The 14,514-nt window shown below is 38.8% G+C and overlaps 3 protein-coding genes and 1 long non-coding RNA gene across 4 annotated transcripts; 1 reads left to right on the plus strand and 3 right to left on the minus strand.

Moving 5' to 3' along the window:
- Positions 1–1,052: 1,052 nt before the first annotated feature.
- LOC113710836 (MFP1 attachment factor 1) lies at positions 1,053–1,883 on the minus strand. Its single transcript, XM_027233883.2, has one exon. The coding sequence runs from the start codon at positions 1,797–1,799 to the stop codon at positions 1,254–1,256; it is 546 nt and encodes a 181-aa protein (XP_027089684.2). The 5' UTR covers positions 1,800–1,883; the 3' UTR covers positions 1,053–1,253.
- A 315-nt stretch (positions 1,884–2,198) lies between these two features.
- LOC140015418 (uncharacterized) lies at positions 2,199–3,272 on the plus strand. The gene is made up of 2 exons (XR_011822074.1): positions 2,199–2,442; positions 2,569–3,272. It is a non-coding gene; the product is annotated as an uncharacterized lncRNA (long non-coding RNA).
- A 2,735-nt stretch (positions 3,273–6,007) lies between these two features.
- On the minus strand, positions 6,008–10,778 carry LOC113712900 (cytochrome P450 81Q32-like). The gene is made up of 6 exons (XM_027236532.2): positions 10,497–10,778; positions 9,576–9,632; positions 8,692–8,769; positions 8,511–8,535; positions 7,424–8,112; positions 6,008–6,628 (listed from the first exon to the last, which is right to left on the minus strand). Exons 1-6 carry the CDS (start codon positions 10,776–10,778, stop codon positions 6,008–6,010), a joined length of 1,752 nt encoding a protein of 583 aa, XP_027092333.2.
- A 402-nt stretch (positions 10,779–11,180) lies between these two features.
- Positions 11,181–14,198, minus strand: LOC113712982 (cytochrome P450 81C13-like). The gene is made up of 2 exons (XM_027236669.2): positions 13,219–14,198; positions 11,181–12,038 (listed from the first exon to the last, which is right to left on the minus strand). The coding sequence occupies exons 1-2, from the start codon at positions 14,131–14,133 to the stop codon at positions 11,406–11,408; spliced, it is 1,548 nt and encodes a 515-aa protein (XP_027092470.1). The 5' UTR covers positions 14,134–14,198; the 3' UTR covers positions 11,181–11,405.
- Positions 14,199–14,514: the final 316 nt, after the last annotated feature.

A 14,514-nucleotide genomic window follows, 5' to 3' on the forward strand; every position in this document is an offset into this window, starting at 1 on the left:
TAACAGCTGCAATGACTATGAATACAACGTTGCAACTATCTTGGAAGACATTCAGGAACTAAGCACAGGTTTTGAAAGCTGTTGTTTCCTTTTTGTACCCAGATCAGAAAACGAAATCAGCCATACACTAGCTCATTTTGCTGTAAAGTTTGTGCATGATGTAGAATGGGAACAAGATTTCCAATATGGCTGATAGACTTAGCACAAAAGGACATGAAGGCAGTGGCCCCTTTTTGTAATTAACTCTTGTACTATCAAGCGTTAATACCCATATACATAAAACTGTTAACATTTGTTGAAAAAAAAAGAATACCATGTAGACATATGCTAATAAAGCTCTAGTTTCTTTAAATATTTAAAAATTCTCTAACACCAAAAATGTTGTTGCTAAGATCTTCTAATCCATTTTTCCTGAATACTTGCTGCATAAAGCTACAATACTTGTCACATATTGAACCTATGAACTCCCACTGCCAACCAACCATAATGCAAGAGTTACTATAAGCAGGAACCTAGTACCAAACACCAATCCTAAGGCCCCAAAAAATTTGAAGGATTTGAGGTCATGAACCCCATGCCAATTGTGATAACTGATAAGTACCCACTCCGTCAATTTTTGTGACATTTATCAACTTTCCTTGATCAATTAAACTCACCTAAATGACAACCATATTTAAATACCAAATACAGACAATTCAAAGGAGGAAAAGAAATTGAAATATTCCACTGCAGCAGAACAAAATGACACATCAAGAAAACACCAAACACGCACTGTCACTTTTTTTGTCACATTCATCAACTTCCCCCATCATTTCAATGCACAAAAAGACAACCATACCAAAAACAGACAATTTAAGGAGGGGGGCAGGAGGAGGAGAAATACCATTGCCGTAGTTTTTAACGGTTTCTACCAATCTGTTAATTAAAGCCCGTCCACAACAAACATTTTTAACAACGTGAACAACTATGGAAAGCCCTAAGCAGAACAATCACCAAATCAACCCACACATACCAGCACATTTCCTGACAGAAAAGAGAAAAAGAGACCACAATGATAAAGGAACATCCAGCTAGACAACATTATAGCAAGGCAGTCAAAATATGCCCAAGAACTCCAGTAATATTACAAATTCCAGATCTCGACATAACGTAGATTAAGTACTCCAACTATAATTCCTAGAGAACATCCTCAAGACGTCACATTTCTCGCAACATTAACCATATAGTAGTAATTAAGAAACCTAGATAAACTCTCAAGAATCAATTTTGAGACCTTCTACCTCCCCGCTTATCCCACCATCATCCGCGGCATCCTCCTGCGGCTTGTTCTCCGATACAGACGACGGAGCATCAGCAGCGGCGGAAGCAGATCTGGACTTGACAGTATCGAGCATGCGGCGAGAGATCTCCTTGGAATAAATCTGCAGAATCTCGATGCCGTCGTCATCGGTGGAGGCGGAAGCACCGGCAGCCGCGAAGGCCTCGTCTTCAATCCTCTTGGCGGCCTCGGACGCCTCCCCGGTCGGAATGACGCCGTAACGCTTGGATAGAACGGAGGGAGACGACAGCGTCTCGATGAGGCGATTGATCACCGCGTCGCGAGTGCGCTGAGTTGGCGGCCAAATGCTGAAGGAAACATTTCCGATGCTTTTCTTTGAAGAGGGGTCGGACGACGCCGTTTGGTCGACCTGGGGCTGTTCGGCTTCAGCCATTGTAGGGGTTTTCGGGAGCTCAATTTCTTCTCTCGAGGTTTCTTCGAGGTTAATTTGTGCGGAATTGGCGTTATTCTTGTCGGTCATTTTCACTGTGCTTCCCCTTTTTACTGTGGCGGAGGGTCCGGAGAGATGTTTGAAAGAGGAAACAATTTAAAAATGGGGGTGGAAATTACTGCGGGAGGGACTATATATAGGCAGAGGACGGGGGCCAGGTGGCAAAATTGTGGTGAGCTAAAAATGACAGTACACCTGTGTAGATTGATAACTAAGAACCGTCCAGGAAAAGGCATTGAGCTTGTCTCTTCTTTATCCTCCCTCAATTAGGGGGGATGGGAAAAAGTTTCTTTGTTTTCCTATACATTTGCAGTAATTTTTCCCTGCTTTATTTTGCTACAGTAGGTTTTTTTTTTTTTTTTTGTATGTGTTTTTTTTTTTTTGGGGGGGGGGGGGGGGGGAGGGGGAGGGGTTCAAACAAATTAAAGCTATAAATTGAAAAGAAAAAAAAATTGATCATTTGGAAGTCAAAGTTGCCAAGGATCCACCTTTCTTTAATTTCAAGCCAAGCTTTTTATGGCCATTGATGTAGACTAATTGTATGTTTTTTATATGGAGACCAAATAACTGCTGAAAGGTGAAAGATTGCTGGTAAGAAGACTTGGCTGCAACATTTTGAGGCCGTTCTTCTACAGCTTTGACAGCAATTGGGTAACAAAGAGTATCCGTAAAGGTTCAAGTTTGATGCCTATTAACTATTAAGAGCAATCTTGTGCTCAGTGTTTTAGGAATTATAAATGTTGTATGATATGAACAGCCTAGAGTCTTCAGATGAATTGGTTGTTCTTGGTTTTTCCAGCATTTCGAACTGCAGGTCAGAGAGGTGGGATTCGTGGGCTGCATCCTCAGAAAGGTCCTCCTTTTGTCAGCAACAAATTCAACGAAAGCAAACTCAGAGGTTTACATTTTAATGCAGCAAAAATACAATAGAGGCTGAATGTTGTCCAAAGATCGCAGCATGAATAACTTCAAGCTCTTAGATTTTCCATATATTGGCCATCAACATTGCAAGTCGATGTTGGGATAAATTCTACTGCTGCAATGCGCCTTAGATATCTCCAGTAGTCACCGTAGGGAGATGAACCAATTGTGGTGCAGTTGTAGTTCATCACTTTTCCAGAAACAGGATCATTGCTGTAAGCAAATATTACGTCATTCTTTGTGAAGCATTCTACTACTGCTTTTGGAGAAGAAACTACCACTACATTACGGGCTCCAAATTTAGGAAACATAGCATCACCATACTTTCAGGAAGGTTGTGCATAAATCTGTGCGTTGGCCTTTTCGCGAGATGGAGATGACCTATAATAGGAAGAGCCTTTGGACCTGGTGGTAGATTTTTAGGCTTTCTGAAACTGAATTTGAGAAGAATGAAGGAAAGGGAGAATAAAAGAACCAAGTTGAGGTACTGATTGGCTCCCATTTTCTCCCAACCCTATTATCATTTGTAACTTGTAAGCCCCAATTGATTGTATAGATTGAATTCAGGATTGATTTTTGACACTCATTTATAGATCCCTGTCTGACCACTTTACTTATACATGGTTCATCGGAGATTTACCTTCTGAACATTATGTCTGGTGAGTTAATGAAAGAGTGAAAATCTGGGAAGCTCCTAAATTATCACCTTGTTCACTTTTGGCCGCTGATCTAAATTTTGTTTCGGATTGACCTCTGAACAATTAAAAGTGCATATTTTAAGGAATTCTGATAATTTTAGACGAAAGTCTAGCGGGAACCAAACGGCATTTTGGGGCGATTGCAACGATTAGAGTATTAACAGGGTATTGTGGTAAAGGGCTACCATTGTCTACTCAGGTTAGGAGATATAAATGCCACTCACAAAACCAAACGAACTTTCAACTATAGATGCAGTAATTTGTACTGGAAAGCATCCTTTTGCATTTAAGGACTACAATGTTGGAAAGCAATTTGCTGCTGCTATCTCAGACTCCAAGTTGTGATTTCCCAAGCAATGCACCACTGCAACACGAAAATGATAGTAGTAGGCTACAGCGGCTGCAGTTATCCCTTACAGAGTTGGGATAACAAATGTATCATGGTTTGTCGAGGTTGTAGAGGGCTTCCAGGGGCTCTTTCTTGGGCATGGTTAGTCCTGTCCCTTCTGTCATATCTATTTTCTGTTCGCCTTCCCTCTCCTAATCAAAGCACTGGATTAAAGCTCCCAAGGCAAGTGCTACAACCCTTCTGCCTAAATTAGTCCCCAGACAGGCTCGTCGCCCTGCACCAAATGGAATCAGCTTATATCCTTCGTTTACCCTACCATCAAAGCTCTCAGGCTTGAACTTTGTTGGGTCGTCCCATATGTTTGCTACTCTCATGATGCAGTATTCATCTTTTCATCGTTAACAAGGCAAGTAATAATTAGGAGCAAGGAAGGTTTTGTAGTAAGTATCTTACTGCTCAAAGAGTAATTATAAATGCCTACATGTTAGTCACTAACATCAGAAATTGAAAATATGGTGTTATTATTACTGAATAAGTGCGCTGCAACAAATGTCATGGAAAAACTGAAGAGGCAAACTCAAGGAAAATGGAGAACGTTGATGTTTGTGAAAAACTTGGCAGTGTAGTCAGCTTGCGGAGAATAGACTCTAAAATAGAAATAGAAATTAGATATAGGAGAACAAGCATAAGTTTTCCCCATTGGCAAGACATCGTGAAGCTAAAATTCTTACCAGTATGACGGATTTGATAACTACATCAGAATCGTCGTATTCAGGTTCTGTTTCTTGTAGTGATAGCATAACATCTATCAAGGTTGTCATCCTTTCATTGTTGCTTTTACCTGCCTGAACCGTTTCGCTCCTAATTTTTCGGCCCTCGTCAACAAGTTTCTGGAAGAAGTTGTCCATATCCAAGCATTGTGTATCGTGTTTTAATTGTATGCCTCCCAATTTAGATTCTGACTACCGACTGCTGTCCAAAGAATCAGCCCCGATTCACATTTTTGTTCAGCTTTATTACCTCTATCGTTGTACATATGAAATCTGAATCTATCCGACGTTTTGGAGCGAATATTGGTACCAATGACTCAGTAAGGATGGAAAACAATTCACTGTGAGCCTGATTTGCAAAAATCCTGCTTTGTCAAAGGGAAACAACCCAACTTTGAGTTGAGGACTTGAGATGCTGATAAATAAAAGTCACCACCAGCTATCGACTATAAGAAAAAGATTGGATTATTTGAATAATAACCCAAAACAAAGAAAGAAACGTGCCATGCTGTAGACTGGGAATCTTTGCAGCTTGAACATATATGATGAAGAGGAGACATCGGTTTTTTTTTCAGCAAGTTTTTCTTGCCTGCCACTCGTTGATAATAACTTGATAGCTTGTACTGTCAAGATTCACAGCATCTAGTTGGCTTGCAAAGTTGATAGAGAAGTCAGATTGATTCTTGGCGCCGAATGCATAGGGCCTTCAAACGGACAGCCTTCTGCAGAGTGATTCTGCAGATAATAAAAGGGAATGTTCAATTCACCATCCTGTTCAACTTTATCCCAATCAAAATACTGGATGAATGTACCCACTGTGAAGCTTTTCCTACTGCATCTGGAGAAGAAACTACCACTACTTTTTGCATTTGGTTCAGTTTTGTCAAAATGGTGGTCGTAAGAAAATTTTATAGTTCAAGAATAATGTGAAAAGACTGAATATCTTTTCTTAGAAAGAGTACACCTTCAATTTGTCAACTTAAGAGGATGCAATTGGAGACCATATTGACACCACTAATTTACTTTTGTGTAGTTCTGTTATGGCTACTTAGCGTACCATGCAACGAAAAGGGGAGATGTCAAATTGCCAAAAAGCCAATAGGGCTGGAGCACCTTGCCAAGGATGGCTAGCCTGAATCCCTGTTGGTAACCAAGCAAGAAAGTACCACTGCTGCCTAGATTCCAGAACCATAGGAGAACCATAGGTTTGACAGAGTCCATCTAAAGTCTAATGAATGGGCTGTTTCAAACTTTGAAGAGATCATGTAGATGACCTGTTATTTGCAGAGCTAGACGGCCCAGGGTTGTCTAATTTGGTGCCTTCTTTTCAAATACAGGGACTTGAATACAAAAGAAAACATGGAAAACAAAATAACCAAGTTGAAAAAAAGTTTCATATCCCATTTCACCATTTCAGTGGAACTCAATAACACAGTTTTGATGATTTATAAGCAAAACTTATATTCCTTATTCGAATATCCTTAATTTTAGCATTCATTTTCAAGGCGGCACTAAAGAATGCTGTTGAAGTATTGCTTGTCGAGGTCGGCATATAGCTTCCAAGGGCTCGACTTTTGGAATGCTAAAGCCCCTGCCTTCAGTCAGGTCCACCATCTCTTCACTAGGTCTCTCCCACTCAAACACCTGAACAAGTGTTCCTAAAACAAATCCAAGCACCCTAGTTCCTATCCCTGCACCAGGGCATCCTCGCCGTCCGGCACCAAAAGGAAGCATTGTAAATCCATCGTCTCTCCTCTCCTGGTGCCTCTCTGGTATAAACTTAGTTGGATCTTCCCAGAGCTTGGGGTCTCTGTGGATGGCCCATAAGTTCACCAGCAACATTGTACCTTTCGATACATGATATCCAGCAACAGTACAGTCTTCAGAGGCTTCATGAGGGATCAGAAGGGGAACTGGTGGATACAAACGCAGGGTCTCTTTGATTACATTCTGTAGATAAGTCAAGTTTGGCAAGTCTTGCTCTTCTAAAAGCCCGTCTTCTGGAACATGAGCATCTATCTCAGCTTTGATCTTTTTGATGGCTTCAGGTTGGTTGAGGAGCAAAGCCATTGCCCACTCCAGGCTTATTGACAGTGTATCTGTTCCAGCAATCAATAATACCTGTAGAATTTGCAAGATGAACAGAATATTACACAAATTGCCATACTTGAGGTATAAAATAATTTCAGTTGACTCCCCCGACATAAATTGTCTATTGTCAAATTGGCCTGTAACTAATACACACACACACTACAGAGTACAAACTAATGGGAAAAACACACCCTATGGAAGTTATTAGAAATATAATTTTTCCTTTTGCAAAAGAAAAAAGTTATGATTTTTTTTTTTACAACAAAAAAATTTGGAAGTAAAAGTTATTAGAAGTTACTAAACTAAAGTAATTATCTTTAGTATACTTTAGTGAGAGTAGATTTGAAAAATCAAAAGATGACACAAAATCATTACTCCCTCCATGTCATTAAAAATTAATCCTAAAAATTGTGTTTTTTAGGATTAACTGAAAGAAAAAAACTTTTAGGATTAACATTTAATCACATGGAGGGAGTAATCCTAAAAGTTTTGTGTTCTAAACTTTTACATGGTCTAAACTATTTGTCACCTTCAACACATCAAAACATAATCATTACCTTTTTACTCATGTATCCCTTAACTTCTTGTAAATGACATGAGTTGTACCATTTAAGTATTAAATATATGAGCAACTATCAATAGGAGCACATTACTGAATTCCGATTCTCAAAATTCAAAAGAAGACAAGAGGGAGTACAATTCGATTCCAACTTAAAAAACATCAGAAACAAAAAAAAAAAAGTATATATATATATATATATATATATATATTTATTTATTTATTTATTAAAGCATTAAATGAAGATTGCAGGATGAAGAAGTTACCATTATAATTCCTTTTATCAGCTCATCTGAATAATATTCATGTTCATTTTCTTGCAGCGAGAGCAAATGATCTATCATGGTGGCACTTCCATTGCTACCAGCTGCTAAAAGTTGCTTACGCTCATCCACCATGTCCTGCATGAACTTGTCAAGCCTTTGCATCAAAGTTGTGAATCTTTTTTCCAATCCCTTAAAATCCACCCACCTCAAGAAAGGCAGATAATCCCCAAGGTTCGACCTTCCACTATTCTCAAGCATTTCCCTGATAAAAAACCTCGCCTTTCTCGCCTCCTCGGCATCCGCCACACTCTCTCCATAATACCTCTTTCCAGCCATAGTCATCGAAAGAATATTGAAAGCAAGCTCAACAAACTTAGACTTCAAGTCCACTTTTGTTGATCCTCCACCTTCATTACACTTGTGCATCAGTTCCCTTAATAGCAGCATCAGTTCCGTTTTTCGAGTACCTATGAAAACAGCAATACGAGCTGGAGAGAAAATCTCCAATGCTGCTAAACGGCGAAGATTTCGCCAATGATCTCCATAAGGGGCTACGCTGATGGTGGTGTAGTTGTAACTGAAGTGTTTTGATGAAAGGCTTCGAGGGCGGTTCGCAAAGATGATGTCGTTCTTGGTGAAGCATTCTTCGACTGCTGATGGTGAGGTGACGATAAGGGCCTTACGGACGCCTAGCCGGAGAAGCAAGATTTCACCATACTTAGCCGAAAGTGATTGTAGAGTCTGGTTGAGTGGTTCTTTGAGAAGATGGAGGTGGCCTATAAGAGGAAGTGAAGGTGGACTTGGGGGTTGGTTTTTTGCTCAAGATGCTAGTTCTCTTAGCAAAATGTTGAAGATGAATAGAACGAAAATTGCAAGGCATGCAGTAAGAGAATAAGTCAACTCCATTCTTGCCCAATTCCCCTGTCTTTGCCCAGGCAACATCTCTATGGCTATTTGATAAGTATTTGGTCTCTCTCTCTCTCTCATATGCATACATACATACATACATACATACATACATACATATATATATATATATATATAACAGATACAACTTGCTAAGAAGTAATGCTCCGTAAAGTTTTGCCAACAAATGAAGACAGATCATTTCCCTGAACCAAAAACAAGAAGTTAAAAAAGATCAAAAGCAAAAATACAAGCAAAGACATTGAATGATATGGACCCAAAACAGCAATAATTTTTTTTAAGAAAAAAAGGAAAGATATGCATCCATTTGCACGGTTGACATGTCTATTATAAATGAATACTGCATGGTGCCTCCACTCTGTTGATTCTTTTGGGTCAACTACACTGTTAACCACAGTGTTCCTTTCGGATTTGAAGGGCTTCAGTTGACAATGTGGAGCACATGACAAAATGGATAAGATAAATTGTCCAGAAAGAAATGGTAGGATGGCTGGTGGACAAGTTAGAAAATTGTATCCAAAATTATAGCAATTTGGACAGTAGTATGATAGTGGTAGTGGTTGGTAATAGAAAATTTTAATACGGAAGTCTAAGATTCATATTCAGCCCAAGACATAATTAACTTCTCCTTGTCTGTTAAGAAATCACTTTTTATGTCCTTTAGTTTATTTAGTTATTCGATTTCCATATGAATGTCCACTTTTCTCTCCTTGTGAGACGGAGAAGTGATGGCTCATGGATCGTAGAAAGAGCCTATAATTCACTCACAAGTAATCTTTACATCATAATAAAACATCCTGGATTGCATTTTTCTCAATTTTTTTTAGAAAAATTACTGTAGCGATTTAATATATGTGAGGTAAAAGGATGATTGAAAAATGTGTTCACGGAAAACGTAGTAATTTTTCTTTCCAACCAAGACATAGCCACTACGTTTAGGCACGGAAAAAGAAATGTTCGACAATCTGTTGAAAGTTGGACAGCCTGTTTGGATTGTTATTTTTTAAATTTTTGCAGAAAAATATAGTATAACAATTTAATGTATGTGACATAAAAAAAAATGATTAATTGTCTCAACAAACTTAATATCTCTCTTGTTCAAACACTAGTTTTTTATGAGGAAATAAGTCTGTCACGCTAATTCTTGCTATGGTTAGAGTATTATTCAAATGATACTGCTTTATCCTGTTTCAAGCTCGATTTTGTCAGAGTTCTTTTAAATTACTGAGCGTGTATAAGCAGGAAAGCAAATAAGCTTGTTTCTCAACCTGAAAACAGCTGACTGGTGAAGCAAAACAATGTACAAAACGTACATAGAAAATTTTTGCTTGTTCTCATGAAACTCTATATTTTATGTTTAATCGTTTGTTGGTTCGTCAACCTTTAGCTGCTCTTTAAAACTTGTATAGCCTAAGGAAGATCCTTTTTTTTTTTTTGGGCTAACTCCACCTGCATCAAATTGTATTTAGGGTTTATTGCTTGGGTCTCCTTTAGTTACTTTTCTCCCACTCGACTCGACATGGACATCTATCTATATAATTCATGCGGGAGACACAAATAAATGAAGAGTCTTGTATCTTAAATGAAGCGCATGGGGACTGGATCGACTCCACTGATTAATTTGGTTTGTCAACCGTAGTAGTGTCTTTTTTCGGGTTTGTGCGTTGTGGAGCTTTAGATGCTAATTTCCAGCCCTGAACGAAAGAAATGCAACACAATATTGAATGCGAGGAAACTGTACAGTAGCCAGTAGGTGGTCGACAGTTGAGCAAATTGTATATTCGTGTCATCAATAAAAAGTTTTAGCTATTAAGTATTAACAATAGCCATGATGATGATGATGATGATTGAGATTGAAGATCTAATAACCAAGTCCAAGGTTCAAATTCAGTTTAGAACATCCTGAGTGGACAAGAGGTTTCTATAGAGATTGATTTACTACGGAAACTTGTTTACTGGAGTAGTATTTTATAATCTAGCTATTGGCTAATTTATCAGAGTAGGCATTCCTCATGTTTCCTATGAAAATACCAGGTGGTTTTTTTTTTTTAGGGTTGGCTCTATTCCTTACAAAGAGAAAGGGAGAAAGGACGACTGCTTGAGAATTGAACTACACTCAATCAATTAAGATGTGGGTCTCGGAGACATAAGTGCAGATGTTGGGGAAAAGCGTGTAGAACTCAGAGTCAGCTTCTTGCAAAGACAATAATGATTGGATTATGGTCTTGCTTTGATCAGGTGATGAGGCTGAACCACTTTCAGTTCTTCGACTTTCCTCAATCAGATCGTGCATGAACTCATCAAACTTCCTCTGGTAATTCTCCAACATCTTCCTATACTTTTTCCCAAGACCAGACCGCCTCATTATTGGCACATATTCACAAGTGTCCGTGGGCAACTTCGCCGAAAACATATGATCAGTCGACATTGTTGGAAATTGTAATGAAGATTAATGTCCAGTAGAGGACCTCCAAATCCAAAGGCATGCTCCAGAAGCTAAGGCAAGTGATGTAGCCATGTAAGTTTCACTCTTCCACTCTTATCTATCTGATATAGGCAGTTAACAATGGCCAAAGCGACAGCAACATTAGCCTGATATATATAGATGGCAAAAGAGGATAGATTCCATAGATATCTGCCTACCTGCCACAGAATTAGTATGACCTTCCACCTGCGTTGGATTTTGTACTTGTTAGCTGCACTAAGATACTTGCATTCCCCTAGAAACAAACACTATATATAAGATATAAAGGGTGCAGTTGTTGTGAGCTAATATTATTGTATTTTAGATTAGGTCACAAAGTCTCGTTAAAAAATTGGTGAAAGTAACTTGCGAATTAAGGGGTATGTGTACATTTATTACTTTTGCACATCGTACACATTATTCAAGCTGTTCAACGTGAAACACACAAAACTCTTGCTAGTCGTAAACACAAATAAAGATTTTATACACAAAGGATGGCTAAGTTCTAGTACAAGAATTAGTCTTGCGAGCCACTTGCTGATAACAACTTGATAGCTTGTACTACCACAATTCGTAGCTTCTTGCTAGCTTTCAAAGTTGAGAGAGAAGTTGGATTGATTCCTGGCGTGGAGCGCATAGGGCCTCCAAATGGTTAGACTTCTTCATAGTGATTCTGTTACTGAAGTCAATGTCCAATTCGCCATCCTGTTCGACTTTATCCCAATCAAAGCACTGGATGAATGTACCAACTGCCAATGAAACACTCCGAATGCCTAGATTGGCTCCGGGACAAGCTCTCCTCCCTATCCCAAATGGTAAAAACTTGGAATTGAACTCTTCTTTATCCATTAATCCCTTCCCTTCGAATCTTTCTGGCATGAATTTCTCAGGCTCCTCCCAGAGTTTTGGATCCCTATGCACGGCCCAGGCATTAGCTAAAACAATCGTACCTTTTTTAATATCATAACCCCCGACTCGGCAGTCTTCAGACGCCTGATGAGGTAGCAGAAGTGGTGCCGCGGGGTACAGTCTCAATGTCTCATTGACAACACAACGAAGATAGGGAAGCTTTGGAATATCAGATTCATCCACCAGCCTTCCATGTCCTACGCTGTTGTCAATCTCTGTCCTTAGTTTCTGTAGTGCCTTCGGGTGATTCAGTAAAAGCAACATAGCCCATTCAGTGGTCAGTGTGGACGTTTCTCTGCCTGCTGTAAGCATTATCTGAATCAAGGGTTGCTTTTGTTAGACAAAATAAATATGGTTAAATTAGGGTGGGAAAGAATCCCAGAACGGTTGCTTTTAAATGCTCTGTCCAACAGGATCATCCTTCTGAAAAAGCTTTACTAAGTACAAACAAGGGAAAGGATGATTGAAAATGACAACCAATGAACTCAAATGCAACAAGGCTGAAGCTATTATCATTTCAAAAGATTGTTTTGGTGAAATTAATGGTGGTTGTTTTCAGGAATTTTCCTAATTAAATCTTCTACTCAAATCTTATCCATAGCATGACAAATAACAAAAGTAAGCATGAAGTATCAGATTTTGACCTCGATTACTACTCTTATCTTAGTATCAGAATCCAAAGTTTATTAAGCAGGACTTTTGTAAGAAGGCCGGTTGGAGGAATACTAACCCCACATAAGTCTATTTTTTCTTCATTATCAGAATCAAAATAAGACAAGGAAAGGAAGGAATTCACAAGCTCCATAACTTCGCTGTCACCTATAACGGATTCTAGCTTCTCTTTAAGAAGAATCGATTGATCAAGAGTTTTCTATGATCGGGTTAGATCAAGTCTATATAAACCATCAACCTATACTCTTGAAATGACATCAGAATAAAATTCTTTTAACACTCGTTCTAAGTCCAAAAGAGTTCTTTAACAAGATATTCTTCTTAAGAATTGCTTGATTCATCATTCTACCATGACATGTTATTACAAGCTTGTCTGATTCTTTAGGGATAACTCCAATATAATTATAAGGGAAATTTTCACCACAGGTCCACAACACAATATATGTTGATATATGTCTTTAGGATAGTTTTGAATAGATAATATATTTACACGAAGAGGTGATAATATCCGCCACTTTCTACTAGTTAGCTCCCACAGGCAAAGAATCAATTGCTAAAGGTTCATATAGAGCTGTTACTGTTGCCTCTCTGTAGCTTAATGAATTCAATTGAAAACCATATTAGCTTTATATTGCTGAAGATAGCAATTGAGCAAGTGAAACAAGTTCTGCAAAATAATGAGTTCATAACAAGTGTAAATGCAATAAAGCGGAAAAAAATTAGTATATTCTGCCAGTTCAAATTTCACTGCCTTGGCAAAGTAGTGAAGTGGGATAAGCTCATGCAGTAAGAAAAACAGAGAGAAATTCCATATTGCACTAACCAATGCAATACTCTTGATGATGTCATCTGATAGAAAATCTGATTCTTTTTCCTTGCGGGAAAGCAGATTTGCAATCACTGCCTTCTCCTCTTTGTCCAGCAGAGTATCTGAGCATTGAAATTCGTCTATGAAACCCTGCAAGAATTTATCTCTCTTCTTGTGCAAAGAGATCATTTCCTTTTCCAGTCCCTTGTAGCCAATCCATCTTAATATAGGGACGAAGTCACACAAATTCAGCGCAATGCCTGCGCCTGAAGCAAACATTTCCCCGAATTCTTTAATTATTTGCATCCCCAACTCCTCCCCAGCATCCTCTTCTCTGATACAGCGTCTTCCAACAAGCATCCTCATGATAACATTGAGTGTAAAAACAGAAATCCAACGGTTCAATTCAACTCTTACTTGGCTTCCATTCTTTGAAACTCTGTATATTGACCTGAGAATCATCTTAATTTCTTCTTCCCTGATAACTGAAGTCCTCTGGAGGCTGTTGAAGGAGAAAGATTCAACGACAAAGAGGCGACGAAGATCCCTCCACATGTGGCCATATGGGACTACCCCAACGGCTGTATAGTTATAGGAAAGCCTGTCCCCACCCATGCTCCGAGGACGGTTTGCAAGTATGATATCATTCCGGGTGAAGCACTCTTCAATGGCGGATGGAGATGACACAACAACAAAGGAACAGCAGCCGAATTGGAGAAAGAAAATGGGACCATATCTTGATGATAATGAAGTCAAGTCTTCGTAGAGTGAGTTCTTGATAAGGTAAAGATGGCCAATTATTGGCAAAGCAAGTGGACTTGGTGGTAACTTCTTGTTCTTGACATGGTTGAATAGCAAGTTTTTGAAGATGAGAAGTAAAGGTAAAGAACACAATAAGATGGTGACGAGGTAGTAGCAGAGATTCTCCATGGCCTAAAGCTGAAAATCACACGAGACTTCTTAGTTAACTTCTGCTATTTTTGTCCCCTCTTGCATTGATAATGTGCAATTATTCGTGTGCTAAAAAGTCAAACTGGTAACGCCAAAGTCATTGGTTATTGGATAATGCGTAATAATTCTTCACGCAATTGTGAGAGGAACTTTGTCGTTTGATGTCTATGAGCTCACCAATTGGCAAGAATTATACATTGAAATATATATCCAATAAAGATAGAGGAGTGGCGTTGGTGTAAATTTTTTTTTTTTTGCTAATTTTTATATATGTGACGTGCATCTAAACCCACTAATATAGGCACTGTTAGGAGATGAAAGATTTATCCAAACAACTGAAAGAAAACAAGAGAATAGATG

This window comes from Coffea arabica, chromosome 10e, assembly GCF_036785885.1.
Source record: "Coffea arabica cultivar ET-39 chromosome 10e, Coffea Arabica ET-39 HiFi, whole genome shotgun sequence".
Taxonomy (NCBI): Eukaryota; Viridiplantae; Streptophyta; class Magnoliopsida; order Gentianales; family Rubiaceae; genus Coffea; species Coffea arabica.